Below are 16,807 nucleotides of genomic sequence, written 5' to 3'. Positions count from 1 at the left end.
ATCTGTGTGCTGAGGCTGAACCAATAAGAGCTCCTGTGGTCATGAGAACATGGACACTGCCTCTCTATGAAAATCACAAAGCAGAATGGACATGGTTGAACCTTCTTGAGGTTATTCAGAGAGAATGGACTACTGCATGGAATAATTAACATTAAGCCATGAGTATACAGAATATATTAATTCTGAAGTCTATAGGTCTATTTATTATGTATTTTGGCGTGTACGTGTCACGTCCCTTTGGCTTTTTGGCTGGTATACATTACATGAATGTTCTGACACGCTCATTGTAAGTCGCTCTAGATAAGTGCATTTGCTCAATGACTTAAATGTACATTTGTAAACATATGTTCTATAAATTCTATTTCTATGATTCAGACCAAGTTACACCAAGACGACATAAATATTATATATCTACACCAATGTAGTAATAATAAAAGGTAGTAGTAATCATAAAAAGTTATTTTTTATCTAAAACTAAAGGTCACTATCCAAGGCTAACTGCTACTCCATTGTAGACAGAGAGAGATCCAGCTGGTGGACCAGACTTAAGGACACTTTACACCAGTTGTAGAATGTAAAGAAAACCTCAAATAAACAAACAAATAATATTAAAAGCTGATTCACAAAACATTAAAGCATATCAGTATATCATTACATCTAAATGATGCTCCTTTCTCAAATGTTTTTGTGGAACATTTGAATGTTCCCTGATTAGATGTTATACTCTATACCACACTATATAACTACATAATTACTAACTATGTAACATGATGTCTATGGTTACTGTGTAACATAATGTCTATGGTTACTGTGTAACATGATGTCTATGGTTACTATGTAACATGATGTCTATGGTTACTATGTAACATGATGTCTATGGTTACTGTGTAACATGATGTCTATGTTTACTATGTAACATGATGTCTATGGCTACTGTGTAACATGATGTCTATGGTTACTGTGTAACATGATTTCTATGGTTACTGTGTAACATGATTTCTATGGTTACTATGTAACATGATGTCTATGGTTACTGTGTAACATGATGTCTATGGTTACTGTGTAACATGATGTCTATGGTTACTATGTAACATGATGTCTATGGTTACTGTGTAACATGATGTCTATGGTTACTGTGTAACATGATTTCTATGGTTACTGTGTAACATGATGTCTATGACTACTATGTAACATGTTTATAGTTACTATGTAGTATGATGGGTGCATTCGTAAATCCACTCTGGCTATCTACTCCGATATCAGAGTACCCTCGTCTGACTGTGCCAGAGTGCAGAATTAATTTACGAATGATCAACACTCGCTGAACATGACCGATGCCAGTAAACGTCTGAAAAAAATGTCAATAAATTGTTGCCAGCAGCACATTTGCAGTCACTAACGCTATGGATAACATGAAAACAGCCTAACCAGCTCTGCTAGGGCGAGTAAAATGGTAAGAGTGAGGTGTTCTCTCATTTGTGTCTGGAAGTAGCTAGCAAGCTAGCCAACTTTAGCCAGTTAGCTTGGGTGCTTGACTGCAGTTGTGAGGTCAGAATGCCCTGATCATCCCTACTCTTCGACCAGAGCGTCCATTGTGCACTTTAAACACCCCCCGGAGAGCGAAACTCTCTGAATTTATGGACAGACAATCTGACAACGCTCTGAATTTACGAACGACCCAGAGCGCACCCTGACACACTGGAGGCAATTTACAAACACAACCGATACCCGTGGTTACAACCTATTTTTGATATCAAATCACAATCAGCATTTACATTTTATGTTTATGGTTGGTTCATCATTGGACATTAAAACTCTAAATTACCTACTGGAGATTCGCTCAAAGGTTTGTGTGATTTGAGACCAAAATAATGAAAGCCAGTAAAGGAGAGTAAAGTCCACGGAATTAGAACTATTAGAACAGACTGTCACGCCCTGACCTTAGTTATCTCTGTTTTCTTTATTATTTTGGTTAGGTCAGGGTGTGACTAGGGTGGGTATGTTAGTTGCCTTGTCTAGGGTTTTTGTATGTCTAAGGGTTTTGTAAGTCTAGGTTTATGTATGTCTATGGTAGCCTGAATTGGTTCCCAATCAGAGGCAGCTGTTTATCGTTGTCTCTGATTGGGGACCATATTTAGGTAGCCATTTTCCCTAGGGTATTTGTGGGTTCTTATTCTATGTTTAGTTGCCTGTCTGCACTATTCGTATTAGCATCATATTTTGTTCATTGTATCATTTGTTTAATAAAGAAAGATGTACGCATACCAAGCTGCGCCTTGGTCTCCTCCTTACAATGAACGTGACACACACACTGCTTATAAAAGCACAGGCCAAAACACTAAGCCTAGTGTTACAGAAGATATGAGAACTATACGTCGCACAGCACTCATTTCATGTTTCAGATGTGGATGTTGTTGTGCACTGGACAAATGGTAATTGTTTGAGTCAGCTGAGAGAGAAACATACACACACCACGCATACTCGCACAAGCTTTATTAACATACACATTTGGACTCTTTACACGTATTAGAATTGTCAAAGCTATTTCTGTACATACAGTATATAGCTACAATATTTAAGTATGCAATATAAAGGCAATCTACAGAGGAGTGCTCAGGGTCCTAGCTAAGAATTTAACTCCAGTGTTTTGATATACATTAAATGTCAAACACAGAGTTAAATTCTTAGCTAGGTCCCATCCAGTGAGGTTGCCAATATATACTGAAGAAGGAGGTCAGTAAATGGGTGGGTGAACTATGAACTACATCTAGGTAACTTTTAACTACAAATCCTATCAACCAATCCCTCAAGTAACCCCCATGGAACCCTGGCGTCACTTGCAGCTCATTGGTGGACTTTATGAGGAGGTGTGTGGTCAGCCAAGTGCAGGAGCCTGAGGATGACGTCTGCAGAGTTGCTGCCCTCTGATTGGCCGATTTGATTGTCGCCTTCCTCCTCAGCGAAACAAGATTGATCCGCACTGCAGCCCTCTGAGATACAAAATAAAGGATGAAGGAGGACACACAAGCCAGAAAGCACATAATTGTATCCACCACTCTATTAGAACCATTTCAGTGGTATATAACCACAATGATCAACACAGACATATAGGATTGATGTGCCCTCACCTGAGTCACAGCAGACTCCCGGTGAGGCGCAGCGTGCTGTATCAGATCCACAGGGTCTCCCTCCCACCTGGCAGGGGGTGGGCAGGTAGTTCTCCTCCATGCAGTGTGCCGTCTCCGGGGAGCCCATCCAGCAGCCCACATCCTCCCCACAGCAGATACTAGGGCCAAAGCAGCGGCCCTGCTCCCCTGGCCCACAAGACATGCACTGCAAGGGGAGAGAAGGGACAGTCGGGTATGAGGTTGTTCCATCATTCCAGAAAAAGAGATTCTTATCGACATTCTTGCTCCCTTTTACAGGAGGAAGACAATGGTTCATTGTCAATTCTCCGAATTCAGTCCTTTTACAGAGCCTCATTTTGCTCCTACTCATCTTGATGCACCTCTAAGACAAATCACACCTGTTATCTACACATTATATTTAAATAGTTTAGGTATAGACGGATTCAGTTGCAGCTCACCTTGCGCTGTGGAGCGTCCATTATGGACCTCTTGCCCCCGATGGGACAGTTGGAGATGTAGCAGGCTGAACAGACAGACAGGACGTAAAGTAGACACACGGACACGGCGGCTCCAGTCATCTCTACTGAGAGAATGATAGATGAGGAATAGAAAGAGCGAAAGGGATAAGAGGGCTACAGACATGGACGGAGAGGAGTCTGAATATTCCGTCTAACATTCCCATTGCACTGTCAACTGGAAATATCATACAAATCTGAAACACTGAAATCCAAACAAACTCAACAAGGCATACAACCAGAGACAGACTGACACACAACACCTATACACATATCCACAGAGACAAGCTCACTTGCTGATCTCCCAGTGTACAGCACAAGGCGAATGCGTTGGCTCGTTCCGGAGTGACTCCCAGGTGAATGTTGAAGTTCTGTATCTTCCGTGGCACCCAGAACTCTTATACACCCTCTCCGGGAGTGACACGGACACCTGACAACCACTTACGGTGTGTATTAATGAGCCTGTCTTACTCCCCCTTCCCCCTGATAGTGCTGGACTGGGCAGGGGCCTGGCCAGTGGTGCAGCCATACAGTGGCCTGGAGTCATTAGTGGAGGGCCTGTGTCCGTGACCATGCATGTGAGAGAGCAAAGGTGTTTAGTATGTAGATGGAGATGGGGGGGGGTGTTGAACCTCGACCTATGGCCTATTATTAGAAAGATGAGAGCAGTGAGCAATGTTTTTCAGTGAGCAGTGTTTTTCAGTGTTAGCTGACAGACTGGCAGACCACATCCTATATGTGTTCCAGATCAAGGACTGGGAAGCAGTATCATAAAGTGGTTGGATAAGACCTATCTGGACATATTTGTACCCCTTACTGGGATTCTCCACTAGGGGTTCTCTTATCAATGCACTTCATGATCTTATTGGCTAAGGACTACAAGAAGCATCACATCATCTTCAAATCAAATTCATCTTTGTTTGGTTTGCTAATTAAAAAGCAACAATATTCCGCTAGCATAGTCCATAATTACATAAATATGATTACACAATCTTTGTCAAATGTATACACACACACGCACACAAACACACTCCTGATATACCTGATATGTCACCTTTAATAAACTTGCTAATACCTAAAAGGATTTAGTACACATTGTCGAGGTCTTAGGTTAATTGATTAAATGAGCCCATTAACACAGACAATGCTAATCAGCTTCCTACTAAAGGCTTTTCACTCTTCCAATGAGATGAGCTCAATTAGCGCCTTCCGGATTAGTAATCCGGTTATTGATGGAGAAAGGCAGGGTCAAGATTTATGCAAATTTAGTTTACGTCAGACGATTGTTACATACACGTGTCAAAAGATGACATCATAGTTTTCAACCTTTCAGAGACAGTAAACACTCCTCTTGTATGATGAGTCACTGTGAGGTAGGACAAGAAAAGGCTGGGTGTTCCTGCCAGAAACCTGCCTATATGCTTGCGTATAGGCCTGACTGAGAGACTGATGATGGCCCAGTTCAAATATTTTTTATATGCATCCTCACTTTTAAAGTTGATTTGAAGAGGCTAATTTTAAGTGATGCTGCAGAGAAGCTGGTGTTTGATTTAGCCAGTCAGCTGAAAAAAAGTTGTGTATGTTGCTATGACAACCAGCTCAATTTGCTGTCTGTCTCCTTCGGACACATTCACATTATATTTCGACGACTAGGACAAAAAGGCTTCTCAACAGTTTTCACCCCCAAGCCATAAGACTCCTGAACAGGTCATCAAATGGCTACCCGGACTATTTGCATTGTGTGCCCCCTCCAACCCCCCACCCCTCGTTTTACACTGCTGCTACTCTCTGTTTATCAAAAATGCATAGTCACTTTAACTATACATTCATGTACATACTACCTCGACCAGTGCTCCCGCACATTGGCTAACTGGGCTATCTGCATTGTGTCCCACCCACGACCCGTCCCTCTTTTATGCTGCTGCTACTCTCTGTTCATCATATATACATAGTCACTTTAACCATATCTATATGTACATACTACCTCAATCAGTCTGACTAACCGGTGTCTGTATGTAGCCTCGCTACTTTTATAGCCTCGCTACTGTATATAGCCTGTCTTTTTACTGTTGTTTTATTTCTTTACCTACCTATTGTTCACCTAATACCTTTTTTGCACTACTGGTTAGAGCCTGTAAGTAAGCATTTCACTGTAAGGTGTACACCTGTTGTATTCGGCGCACATGACAAATAAACTTTGATTTGATTTGGAGATCGCAATTCAATATTGAAACACAATCATTTCAAACTGAAGCTGGAAAGACTGCAAACTTCGTTTCGTTTGACCTTTTTTCAATTTACATTTCTTTGTATGTATCCATAAAAATGATGCCAGCTGATTCATGACTGATTGAGAAACTCTGCCTGCCACTCTCTCTCGTCCCGACTCCTGACCCCTACACATTCATTACTATGGAACAGTTGGAGATCGAATTTGAATATTGAAACAATGTTGCAAATGTCGGAGAGACAGACAGCAAGGTTCATACAAATCTAAAACCAAATGTTAGTCTAAAATAAATGTGAGAATGTCTAGTTGCTTTTTATAGTGGATATCAAGTTTGTAACTGCACTGCCTGGCTTGATGAGCCAGTGGATTGCGCATTCAGATGGAACAGAGTAAATAGGAATTTTAACGTCATAGATTTAGCCGGTGGTAACTTGGCTGGAATGCTCTTTTAACCAATCAGGGTTCAGGATTAGACCTACCCGTTGTATAATACCCGGTAGACAAATTGCTCAACAACTGAGCTCTTTTCCCATGGTTCAGTGAGGTTCTCCAACACCATGTGGCTGTATTGACTCACTACACGTTACACTGTCCTAATATAATTCAACTCAATCCTTCTGTTTATGCTGCAGAACACCTCCCCATCACCCAAGTGGGTAAAGCAGACCAGGTGAACAAAGGAATACCTTGAAATAGTCTAATGTTCCCAGTCATTACATTGATACCCTAATATAAAATATGTCAAAGCAGACAGAGCTTCACTTTGATTTAGTTTTGTGTCTATACAACTTGAAATGCTGAAGTCATGTCATCAGGGCACTGGAACTTTCTACATAAAAATTACAACCTAACCAAGAGCATTCATCAGCTTCACAAAACTAAATATGATTCCTAATTCAATTCAATCATATATGCATAAATTGTCTTTCCAGCATCAATTGTTTTTTCACATTTCCTGAAGCCATTACTGCACTAACTTCATATCTACGTACTGTGGTATTATGTTCAACCCTGCAGGATGGGAAAAGCAGAAATGTGAAAGTGGCTCCCAGAACTGTTGGTGTTGAAAGTCTAAAACTCCTCTCCTAGACTTGCATGCCTTTTAATGAATGCACAATATTTAAACAACGTTGTAGTACTATTGAATTGTTAAAAACAAGCCTCATCCAGTCACCCCCAAAGCCGTGTAAATCCTTATTTTGTAAAGAAATGAAGATGTCTATCTAGGGTTTCCTTATTTTTCTGCAGGAAGGCACTAGGCTTGTTGACTTCCTCTCCCCTCCCTTCCTTCCTTCTCTCCGAAGGTACTCATCTGAAAAATGAGAACAAAGTGATTGTTCCTGTTCACTTTCTTAAGTCACTTCAAATGCTGTCCGTGGACGGGTAGCTCATTGTCAGGACAGGAGCAGGGCGAGAGCGGAGCAGAGTAGCCAGAGAGATAGGTACAGGAGCTGGTACCTCTGCCTAATACACAGCTACTGCACTACTGCAACAGTACAGAAGAGAGGACAGACAGGCTGAGCTACACTGAGCTGGTGAGTCCCTCAGATCCAACAGAGGACTAACAGGGTAGGGGTATGGTAGGGGGATGAGGAGGGGCTTTTGTTTTAATGTGTGAGTTGTGTTGTATTCACTGGGGATGCAAACTAGCATGGCAGACAGACGGAGAGCGACAGAGGGGTCTTTCCATGCTGTACCATGTTCTGTGTATAGTATTATTGTATACTTCACATCATGATATTCTTTTCACACTTTGAACGCAATAACAAATTGAAGCTTAGAGTAGACTATTTGTTGTGTCTTTCTATGAACAAGAATTGATTTGTGATCTAATCTTTATCCTTTATGATGACCATCACCATCCCTTTCCTTATCTCTTTCAACATTGGAAGATCTCACTGTTTTTGCTCTGTAGAACACAGGTGGTTGGTGAAACCTTAATTGGGGAGGACTGGCTCGTGGTAAAGGCTGGAGCGGAATAGGTGGAATGGTATCAAATTAGTGTTGTAAAGTACTTAAAATACTTTTTTGGCGTATCTGTGTTTTACTTTATTATATATATTTTTGACAACTTTTACTTTAACTTACTACATTCTTAAAGAAAATAATGTACTTTTTACTCCATACATTTTCCCTGACAACCAAAAGTATATTTTGAATGCTTAGCAGGACAGGAACATGGTCTAACTCACACACTTATCCAGATAACATCCTTGGTTATCCCTACTGGCTCTGGTCTGGCGGACTCACCAAACACATGCTTTGTTTGTAAATTATGCCTGAGTGTTGGAGCATGCCCCTGGCTATCCGTGAATAAAATAAAAACATGAAAATGGTGCCGTCTGGTTTGCTTAATATAAGGAATAAAAATACTTTTGCTTTTGATACTTAAGTCAATTTAAAACCAAATATTTTTAGACTTTTACTCATGTTGTATTTTACTGGGTGACTTTACTTTTACTCAAGTATGACAATCCGCTACTTTTTCCACCACTGTATCATATGTTTGATGCCAGTCCATTCGCTCCGTTCCATCCATTATTATGAGTCGTCCTCCTCTCAGCAGCCCCTACTGCTGTAGAACAGTTCACAGAAACATCCCTCACACTGTATTTACATAAATAGCCTTATTATTAACAGTATTGTCTCATCCTCTTTTAGCTGATCTGCAGAAGTTGAACAGTTCCCCGTCACATTGTCTGATTCACTCTATCACAGCTAATCTCATTTGTCTGGCTTCAGTTCAAAACCACAAAGACTCCAACATTAGCCTGATCATACACAGGCTACTCTTTCGTGTATGTCGTTGATTGGTTCTTCAGAGAGAATACAGGGTATGCAGACCTACAAATTGTCCATGTGTTTGGAACATGTGGATCTCTAAAGCACAGTAAGATATCATATATAGAGCAATAGCGGAGGACAAAAGGAGAAGTAACCTTCCACCCATCCGTGCAAAAATATGAGAGCAGAGTGAGAGGGAGAAGCGTAAAAGTGTGCAAGAGAGAGAGGTAAAAGTTAGTTCCTGATTTCAGAGGGGCAGCAGGTAGCCTAGTGGTTTGAGTCTTGGCCCAGTAAGCGGAAGGTTGCTAGATCAAATCCCAGAGCTGCCAAGGTAGAAATCTGTTGTTCTGCCCCTGAACAAGGCAGTTAACCCACTGTTCCTAACTGTGTAGTAGGTGTGTCATTTAAGTGCTGTTTCCTATTCTTCAGGTCTCAAAGAAGCATTCTTATGATAAATATATTGTAGTAGTTTAAATAAATAACTGGTTTCCTCTCTGTATTTCCCCATGCAGGTAAATGATGGACACAGATATCCTAGGTTTCAGACCAGACAGGAGGAGTCCTCTTAGGGAAGACCTGAGGCCTGTCTCTCACCCCAGTCTTTACCTGAGCCAATCTCCACTCGACCTGAACCTCCCCAAACGCTCCCTCTCCCCGACCAGAGAGGCCTACAGCACCACCTTCAGCCCCCTGACTCACCATCTCCCTATGGGCCTTGAGGGTATTCATTACATCCAGAGCGAAGGCTCCCAAAAACGTAAAAGAACTCCATTCAAAATGGAGGGTTCTGAATCCCCCACTCCTGGAGACATGGAGGAGGTGGAGCGTCGAGGCAACACCAGGACTGTTGATCTCTCCCACCTTCCGTTCTCCCTCCCTTCTCATCCGCGTCTCTCTCCCTCTCCCATGCCCATCCCAGGTATGATTGACCTGACCCGGCTCCAGCTGCACAACAGGGCTCGGTCCAGGTATGATCCACCTATGGGCCTCGCAATGCAGGTGAAACAGGAACCAATCAGCCCCTCACCTCTGTGGCCTCCCTCTCCTCTCCTCCTGCACCACCCTCCTCCCCCATTCTTTCCCTCTCTCCACCCCAGCCTCCTCCCCTTCCCCTTTTTCATGCCTGGGCCTGTCATGCACCTCTCTCCTGGAGCCTTCTACCCCAGAGAGGCCCTCAGACCTAGTCGGTGTGGCCCAGACGGAGGCCCCCGGGGTGGGATGACCAGCGTTGAGAAGCTAGGTCTCAACATCCACATTGACGACAGCTACTACGTAGATGTAGGGGGAGACCAGAAGCGTTGGAAGTGCCGTATGTGTGAGAAGTCATACACCTCCAAGTATAACCTGGTCACACACATCCTGGGCCACAGCGGGATCAAGCCTCACGGCTGCCACCTGTGTGGGAAGCTGTTCAAGCAGCTGAGCCACCTGCACACCCACCTTCTTACCCACCAGGGCACAAGGCCACACAAGTGCCAGGTGTGCCACAAAGCCTTCACCCAGACCAGCCATCTGAAGAGACACATGATGCAGCATAGTGATGTGAAGCCATACAGGTCAGTACTGGGATGAGCTTTGTCTAGACCGTCTGTTCCGTTTCACACACCCAGGAGATACTCTTTTGTTAGTCGAGTTGATTACTAAGAAAATGGTTTAATTAGCAAGTACCTTACATTACATGCCTTCAGTCTTTGACTCAAACTTACATGCCGGCAGTTTTTATGAAAATGTGATTGCAGACATTCAAAACATGTTGGGACTGTATCAACAATGGACCAATGAAACAAATGCCAAAATATAGCTTTTGGGTGGATTTTTCCTTTAAGAAGATAAACTAAAGTTCAGGAATAGTTATACCTATGACTATTCATTACTCTTGATTAGTTAGTGTCTACGTTCTGCTTGACAAAAAAACAATTTCTATTCATCTCTCCTCTCCAGTTGTGGGGTGTGTGGGAGGGGCTTTGCCTATCCTAGTGAGCTGCGGGCCCATGAGCTGAAGCATGAGAAGGGCCAGGAGAACGTATGTGTAGAGTGTGGTCTAGACTTCCCCACTCTGGCCCAGCTCAAGAGACACCTGACGGCACACAGAGGACCCACCCTCTACAGGTACATATACCCAGAAACACCAGCTGGGTTTTAAACCAGAAAATGTTAGTTTTTTAAAGAAGAGAAAAAAGGGGGGGAAAAAGGGGGGGTTTAAACACATTACCTCATACGTCTGTTACCCTTATTTCTGGTTGTGGGTTCGGCAGCAAAAAAATGTATGCGGATTATAACAGGAAACTAGTTATGTCGCTTTCATAATAAAAGTCCCAAAATACTTACAGTACCTAACACTAGAATAAATGTCCTTATAAAACTAAGGCTACATGTCTACTACTGTATACATCTAATACAGTATGTATGTACAGTCGGGTATAAGCAGACGCTCTGATGAAGGCTCCGATGCCGAAATGTGTACGCTTTTAATAAATAAGAAGTACAGTTCTGACTGGACCTCCATGTTCATCAAGTGACTGAATATCTCTTTCACATTCAGTTTGAACTTGAACTTGAATGTAAACATGTTATTTAATGCAAGCAACTTTCTGTTGACTCCCAAGGTAGTGGGAAGGATTTAGCTTTTTTTGATAAATCCAGGCCACTTCAGAGTGTCTGTTTTCTGTCCAGGTGTAATGAGTTTGTGTTTATGTGTCTAGGTGTTGTGTCTGTTTTCTGTCCAGGTGTAGTGAGTTTGTGTTTTTGTGTCTAGGTGTAGTGTCTGTTTTCTGTATAGGTGTAGTGAGTGTTCGTTTTCTGTCTAGACATAGTGAATGTCTGTTTTCTGTATAGGTGTAGTAAATTTCTGTTTTCTGTATAGGTGTAGTAAATTTCTGTTTTCTGTATAGGTGTAGTGAATGTCTGTTTTCTGTATAGGTGTAGTGAATGTCTGTTTTCTGTATAGGTGTAGTGAATGTCTGTTTTCTGTATAGGTGTAGTGAATGTCTGTTTTCTGTATAGGTGTAGTGAATGTCTGTTTTCTGTATAGGTGTAGTGAGTGCCAGAAGAGCTTCCAGTACCCCAGTCAGCTGCAGAACCACATGATGAAGCACAAAGACATCCGGCCATACATCTGCAGCGAGTGTGGCATGGAGTTCATACAGTCCCATCACCTCAAACAGCACACACTCACACATAAAGTAAGGCTGGGTGGGGTCTTCACACTGTCCAAGTACTAATGTCCACTAATGTCAACATGTGTGTTTGGATGAAAATGTCTTTACAGGGCTAGGTTGTGTTGTGGAGATGAAGCGTTTGCCTGTGGGTCAGTGGGTGTTAAGGTAGACTATACCTGTTGGTGACAGGACACTAACATCAGGAGCCTTTCCATTTTGTGACTTGAAATGGTTTTGGTTGTTATTGTTTTTCATTTGCCGTAGGAAATTCATGACAGTATGATGGCTTTTACACTACTGGGCATCATTGCACATCATTGCTTCTGCTTCAAACAGTATTTTAGTACTACATGGTGAAGCCAGGACAAAGAGCAGCTGTCCTCAAAAACAGACAAATTAGGCTTTGTTACAGTAACAGTAGCTGCGTGTTTAGGCATTGTTTTAATGATACAAGGCATCCACTCTCTTGGTGTCATGCTAACATGTTGCTGCGATGTCTTGCTTGTCCCTGACGGACTTGCTTGTCAAGACGTAAGAAAATGTTCCACGATGATGGTCATTTCTCTCTCTTTCTCTCTCTTTCTCTCTCTCTATATATCAGGGGGTGAAGGAGCACAAGTGTCGTATCTGTGGTCGTGAGTTCACCCTTCTGGCCAACATGAAGCGCCACATCCTGATCCATACTAACATCCGGGCCTACCAGTGCCACCTCTGCTTCAAGAGCTTTGTCCAGAAACAGACCCTCAAGGCCCACATGATCGTCCACTCTGACATCAAACCCTACAAATGCAAGGTGAGTGTTCTGATGGGGAATGTTCTTATGACATTCTAATTGCCACATGCAACAACTCCTTTCAAAAGCCAGGGTATCTGAAGATAATACACCTTGTAGATGCATGTCAATAGTACCACAATTGGCTATCTGCCTTGCATGTCTCTTTACATCTCTGAACAATTTAACCTGCTTGGTTACTTGAACACAGATGGTTGAACATGTGTTTTGGCAGGGGTTCCCAAACTCTTTCACTTGGGGCCCCCCTTCCAGGATTAGGGAACCCCCCCCCCCCCCCCCGGACATTTCTGACAGGTTATAAATAGCTCTCTATGGTATGCAATGACTGACATAACAAGTGTAACTGATGATGCACTACCCAATTTCGAAATTGCAAGAGTAGTTTTAAAGCCGGACTGAGTTCCTTTAAAAAAATGAATAATACCCGAATAAGGGTTAGGGTATAGCAGGGTTATTACTATAATATAAAGTCTCTGTTGTGTTAAGTGGGACCACGTTTAAGCTAATGAAGCCAACTGACACTCTGAAGCAACTCCACACTCTGTGACATTGTTCTCCAGTAGGAGGGTTGAGACGATGAGCAAATAGCAGATAGAGAGGGGATTTGGCAGTGAGTTCCATCCTCGTCCATAGGAAGGATATCGCTGCACAAACTGCCTCTTTAACAATGGCCCCCAGCCTCCCGGGAGAATGGGCCACACAAATAGATTTCATCTCGCTTTCTCTGTTGCTGGAGGGAACGCTTCCTGTTTTCTCACGGTCCTCTTGGACAGTTTACAGTCCCTCTCTCCTCCTGAAGGAAAGGACCACCCTAATAAAAAAGAATGCAGAGGAAGGACAGCGCAGGAGTTGCCCTTCCCAGCCCTACTCTTCTGGCCCTGTCTCGCTTCAGCTTCCTCTGTGTGCGTGTGTGTGTGTGTGTGTGTGTGTGTGTGTGTGTGTGTGTGTGTGTGTGTGTGTGTGTGTGTGTGTGTGTGTGTGTGTGTGTGTGTGTGTGTGTGTGTGTGTGTGCGCACATTCATTCATGAGTACGTCCAGCTCCGGTTACAGCTCTGAGTGCAGAGAGGATTAGTCATCTAACACATTAGTTGTTTGATAAAAAACGAAAGTTTGATCAATGGGCACAGTTTTAGACTACATGGCGTGCAGTTTTGCCCTTGAATGGTATTTACTACACCATGAATTGCCACGGATGTGGTTTGGGGAATAATGGAATTCACATGTTGTAATCAAGGAATGTGTACACAAACTATTTCAAAAGTTGCTATTTAATTCTTTATTTGAGGAATAATTACAGCACATCTTGGTTTTGGTTTATCAACTTATCTGTCTGTTGCTTTCAAGCACGTACAATTCTTTCCTAGGACCCTGATGAAGTCTTTTTAGGCCGAAAATAAATCTGTTCCATAATCGTTTTGTTCTTTAATACTTATTGGTTTGTCCGTGAGCACATATTTGACTGCTTTCTTTTGTGTTTCCTTGTTTTCAGCTGTGTGGGAAGGAGTTCAACAGAATGCATAACCTGATGGGCCATATGCACCTGCACTCTGACAGCAGGCCCTTTAAGTGCCTCTACTGCCCCAGCAAGTTCACTCTGAAGGGAAATCTCACCCGCCACATGAAAGTCAAACATGGGATCATGGATAGAGGCCTGGATGCAAGAGGTAATTACTAAAGGCTATGGAGGAATTCATTATATGGTTCCTCCCTTCCTGCATTGAGACTTCCTACAACATTCCTACCCTGAAGCTAAATCAGAATCAGCCGGTCAGTTTGTAACATGAGTCTCTGTCCCTCAGTGTCCAGGCGACAGGGGCGCTTCTGCCTGTCGGCCCCTCTGGGCCTCCTGACCCGTTACAGCCAGGAAGAGCCCTTTGACCTCTCCCAGAAGCCCAGGCGGCCGCGGCCCTGCCTGCGCCTCTCCCAGTCGGATGGGGAGAGCGTCCCGGGGAGCTCTTGTCAGGACGAGGATGAGGAGGAGAGCCTGTACAAGAGGAGCCAGTACAGCCCTGAGGTCTACCAACACCACACTGGGGGACAGGTGTACAGGTCTGAGACAGCTAAACAGATGTATAGACAGGACATGGAGACTAGTGGACAGGTGTACCCTCCTGGGGCCGATGGTGAGGTTTATCAGCCTGTTCCAGAGCCAGGTGATGCAGATAAGCAGTTGTACCAGTGTGTGACAGGTAGACAGGTGTATGACTCTGACTCAGAGCTAGGTGACCAGCTGTACCAACCTAACCTAGAATTAGGTGACCAGATGTATGAAACGGAGTCAGAGGCAGGTGAACACCACATAGGTGGCAAGCTGTGTTATCCACAGTCAGGTAACACAGGTGAACATACGTACCACTCAGATTCCGAGGTAGGTAGCCAGTCGTACCATTCTGACCCAGACCAGCTAGAGATAGGTGACCAGGTGTACCAGCCTGACCCAGACCAGCTAGAGATAGGTGACCAGGTGTACCATTCTGATCCAGGCGAGGAGATAATGGACACACCTGAACCATGTGAAAAAGACTACCACTCAGACCCTGGTGTCTTAACAAAAAACGTAGGGACTGATGAGGAGGAAGAGGAGGATTTGGTGAGAGCTGGGAGCAGGGTGGAGGAAGAACAGAGAAAGCAGTTTAGACGTTATCTTAGCAGGGAAGAATACAGACGTGTAAGGAGTTATAACGACAGTAAGAGTTCCTCTTAGTGACAAGAGGAGTACGAGTCGTGAATAGGCTACTGTGCTGAAGAGAAGAGAGTTGAGAGCTATTGTAAAAGGGTGGGGAGAGAATTGAGTAGTAACTCCAATAAGCCACTGGCGAAGACCTCAGAGATAATGTTTGCTTTATAAGAGTTGTTTTAAATCTAGAAAAACATGCCAAATTGCTAACGAAATTAGCATTTAATACTGCTATAACAAAAATACGTTTGGAATTTGTATGACATATTTGAATAATCAAATGTTAGAATTAAACAATGAAGGCCTTTAAACACTTGTTGGACAATAATTGTAAAAATGAAATGCCTTTTATGGTGTCTGACGGAGTTGAATCCAGTTAGTTGCACTTTACATCTTTCAAGAATCCCTGAGCTCGAAAATAGCAACATTTTCTCACAGCCCAATTGGCAAAATGTGTAAAATAGCATGCGATTAACTATAAAACGGCACATTTTTCTGTTCCTCTGACCTTGCCGGGGGCGCCCGCAAAACTGCGCAACGCCCCTGGAATAAGCTGTGAAGTGTGTTGTATTTCAGGCTGGTAGAACGAACAATACATGTGCATGTGAAAAGACGTGTCTTAAAGAAAAGCTTAGTTGAAATCAGGGTGAAATTGTGCTGTGAATAAAATTCTATTGTTTTGAAAATATATTTTTTCTAAATTGTTACTTTTTAACTAGTACTTGTCAATCTAGAATTAATTAGCATGGGATTACAATGTGATAAAAGTGATTTCTCTTTTTTAATGGTAGTTTCAAATGCTCTTCTACTGGAAGCTTTAATAGGTCTGTAAATTATGTTGTTTGTTGTTTGATATAATGAGCGAACAAAAGTAATCTCATCTAATGAGAGACTTTGAAATTAATAAAAGTGCTGTAAGAATGAAGAATTCAGATTTTTTTTTTTTGGGGGGGGGGATTTACGCTTTAAAGGTTGTCTCATGTGTAGAGGAAAGTAATGAGAAGGCACACCACAGCCCACTAAGCAAGGACCGACGGAGATGTCTTATGGACATCTTTTTTTGGTTGTGTCTGGACTGGCCGCCTTTTTGGTGCGGTCCAGACTGGCCTTGATTTCAACATCCACAGACTTAGATTTTTGGTCTGGACCGGACCAAATCTGAACCAATTATAGATGTCTATGCTTGGTTCAGATTTGATCTGGTCCAGACCAACCTTAATTTGGCTCAAACATAGACATCTATGATTGGTTAGGTCAGATTAGGTCCGGTACTGAACCAATCATGCTCTACTGTACTGAACTGTGCCGTACTGTACTGTGCTGTTCAAACTTGTGAAACATAGTCTAAATGTCTATGACTCGTTCAGATTTCGACCAGCCTTGATTCGTTCAGATTTTTACTTGTTTGGGGGCGGAGCTCATGAGAATAATACACAGCATGCTCTGCGAGATTGTGTGTATTGTTGTGAAATTGTTAGATATTACTTGTTAGATATTACTGCACTGTTGGAGCTAGAAACAC

At 42.8% G+C, this 16,807-nt stretch overlaps 2 protein-coding genes across 3 annotated transcripts; one reads left to right on the top strand and one right to left on the bottom strand.

The window, feature by feature from the left end:
- Positions 1 to 2,476: 2,476 nt before the first annotated feature.
- On the bottom strand, positions 2,477 to 4,547 carry LOC109882961 (isotocin-neurophysin IT 2). 2 transcript variants are annotated; one of them, XM_020475039.2, is made up of 4 exons: positions 3,937 to 4,543; positions 3,587 to 3,711; positions 3,129 to 3,333; positions 2,477 to 2,990 (listed from the first exon to the last, which is right to left on the bottom strand). In XM_020475039.2, exons 2-4 carry the CDS (start codon positions 3,704 to 3,706, stop codon positions 2,845 to 2,847), a joined length of 471 nt encoding a protein of 156 aa, XP_020330628.1. In that variant the 5' UTR covers positions 3,707 to 3,711; positions 3,937 to 4,543; the 3' UTR covers positions 2,477 to 2,844. The 2 variants fall into 2 exon arrangements, with proteins under 2 accessions (XP_020330628.1, XP_020330635.1); XM_020475046.2 differs by having other exon boundaries at positions 2,479 to 2,990; positions 3,587 to 3,708; positions 3,937 to 4,547.
- Positions 4,548 to 7,254: 2,707 nt separating this feature from the next.
- On the top strand, positions 7,255 to 16,213 carry LOC109882950 (zinc finger protein 366). The gene is made up of 7 exons (XM_020475030.2): positions 7,255 to 7,408; positions 9,170 to 10,213; positions 10,599 to 10,766; positions 11,689 to 11,839; positions 12,417 to 12,608; positions 14,098 to 14,272; positions 14,408 to 16,213. Exons 2-7 carry the CDS (start codon positions 9,174 to 9,176, stop codon positions 15,310 to 15,312), a joined length of 2,631 nt encoding a protein of 876 aa, XP_020330619.1. The 5' UTR covers positions 7,255 to 7,408; positions 9,170 to 9,173; the 3' UTR covers positions 15,313 to 16,213.
- Positions 16,214 to 16,807: the final 594 nt, after the last annotated feature.

The sequence above is a fragment of the Oncorhynchus kisutch genome, linkage group LG3, assembly GCF_002021735.2.
Source record: "Oncorhynchus kisutch isolate 150728-3 linkage group LG3, Okis_V2, whole genome shotgun sequence".
Taxonomy (NCBI): domain Eukaryota; kingdom Metazoa; phylum Chordata; class Actinopteri; order Salmoniformes; family Salmonidae; genus Oncorhynchus; species Oncorhynchus kisutch.
Note: the sequence above shows the minus strand (reverse complement) of the source record. Positions and strands in the feature narration are given on the sequence as shown.

Bases quoted from the DNA above. Each gene is read 5' to 3' on its own strand.
- LOC109882961 (XM_020475046.2), bottom strand. From the start codon at position 3,706: ATGACTGGAGCCGCCGTGTCCGTGTGTCTACTTTACGTCCTGTCTGTC. The intron at 3,334-3,586 runs GTGAGCTGCAAC...CTCCCCTTGCAG, and splicing joins TGGACGCTCCACAGCGCAAG to TGCATGTCTTGTGGGCCAGG. The intron at 2,991-3,128 runs GTGAGGGCACAT...TTTGTATCTCAG, and splicing joins GGGAGTCTGCTGTGACTCAG to AGGGCTGCAGTGCGGATCAA.
- LOC109882950 (XM_020475030.2), top strand. From the start codon at position 9,174: ATGATGGACACAGATATCCTAGGTTTCAGACCAGACAGGAGGAGTCCT. The intron at 12,609-14,097 runs GTGAGTGTTCTG...CCTTGTTTTCAG, and splicing joins TCAAACCCTACAAATGCAAG to CTGTGTGGGAAGGAGTTCAA. The intron at 14,273-14,407 runs GTAATTACTAAA...TCTGTCCCTCAG, and splicing joins TAGAGGCCTGGATGCAAGAG to TGTCCAGGCGACAGGGGCGC.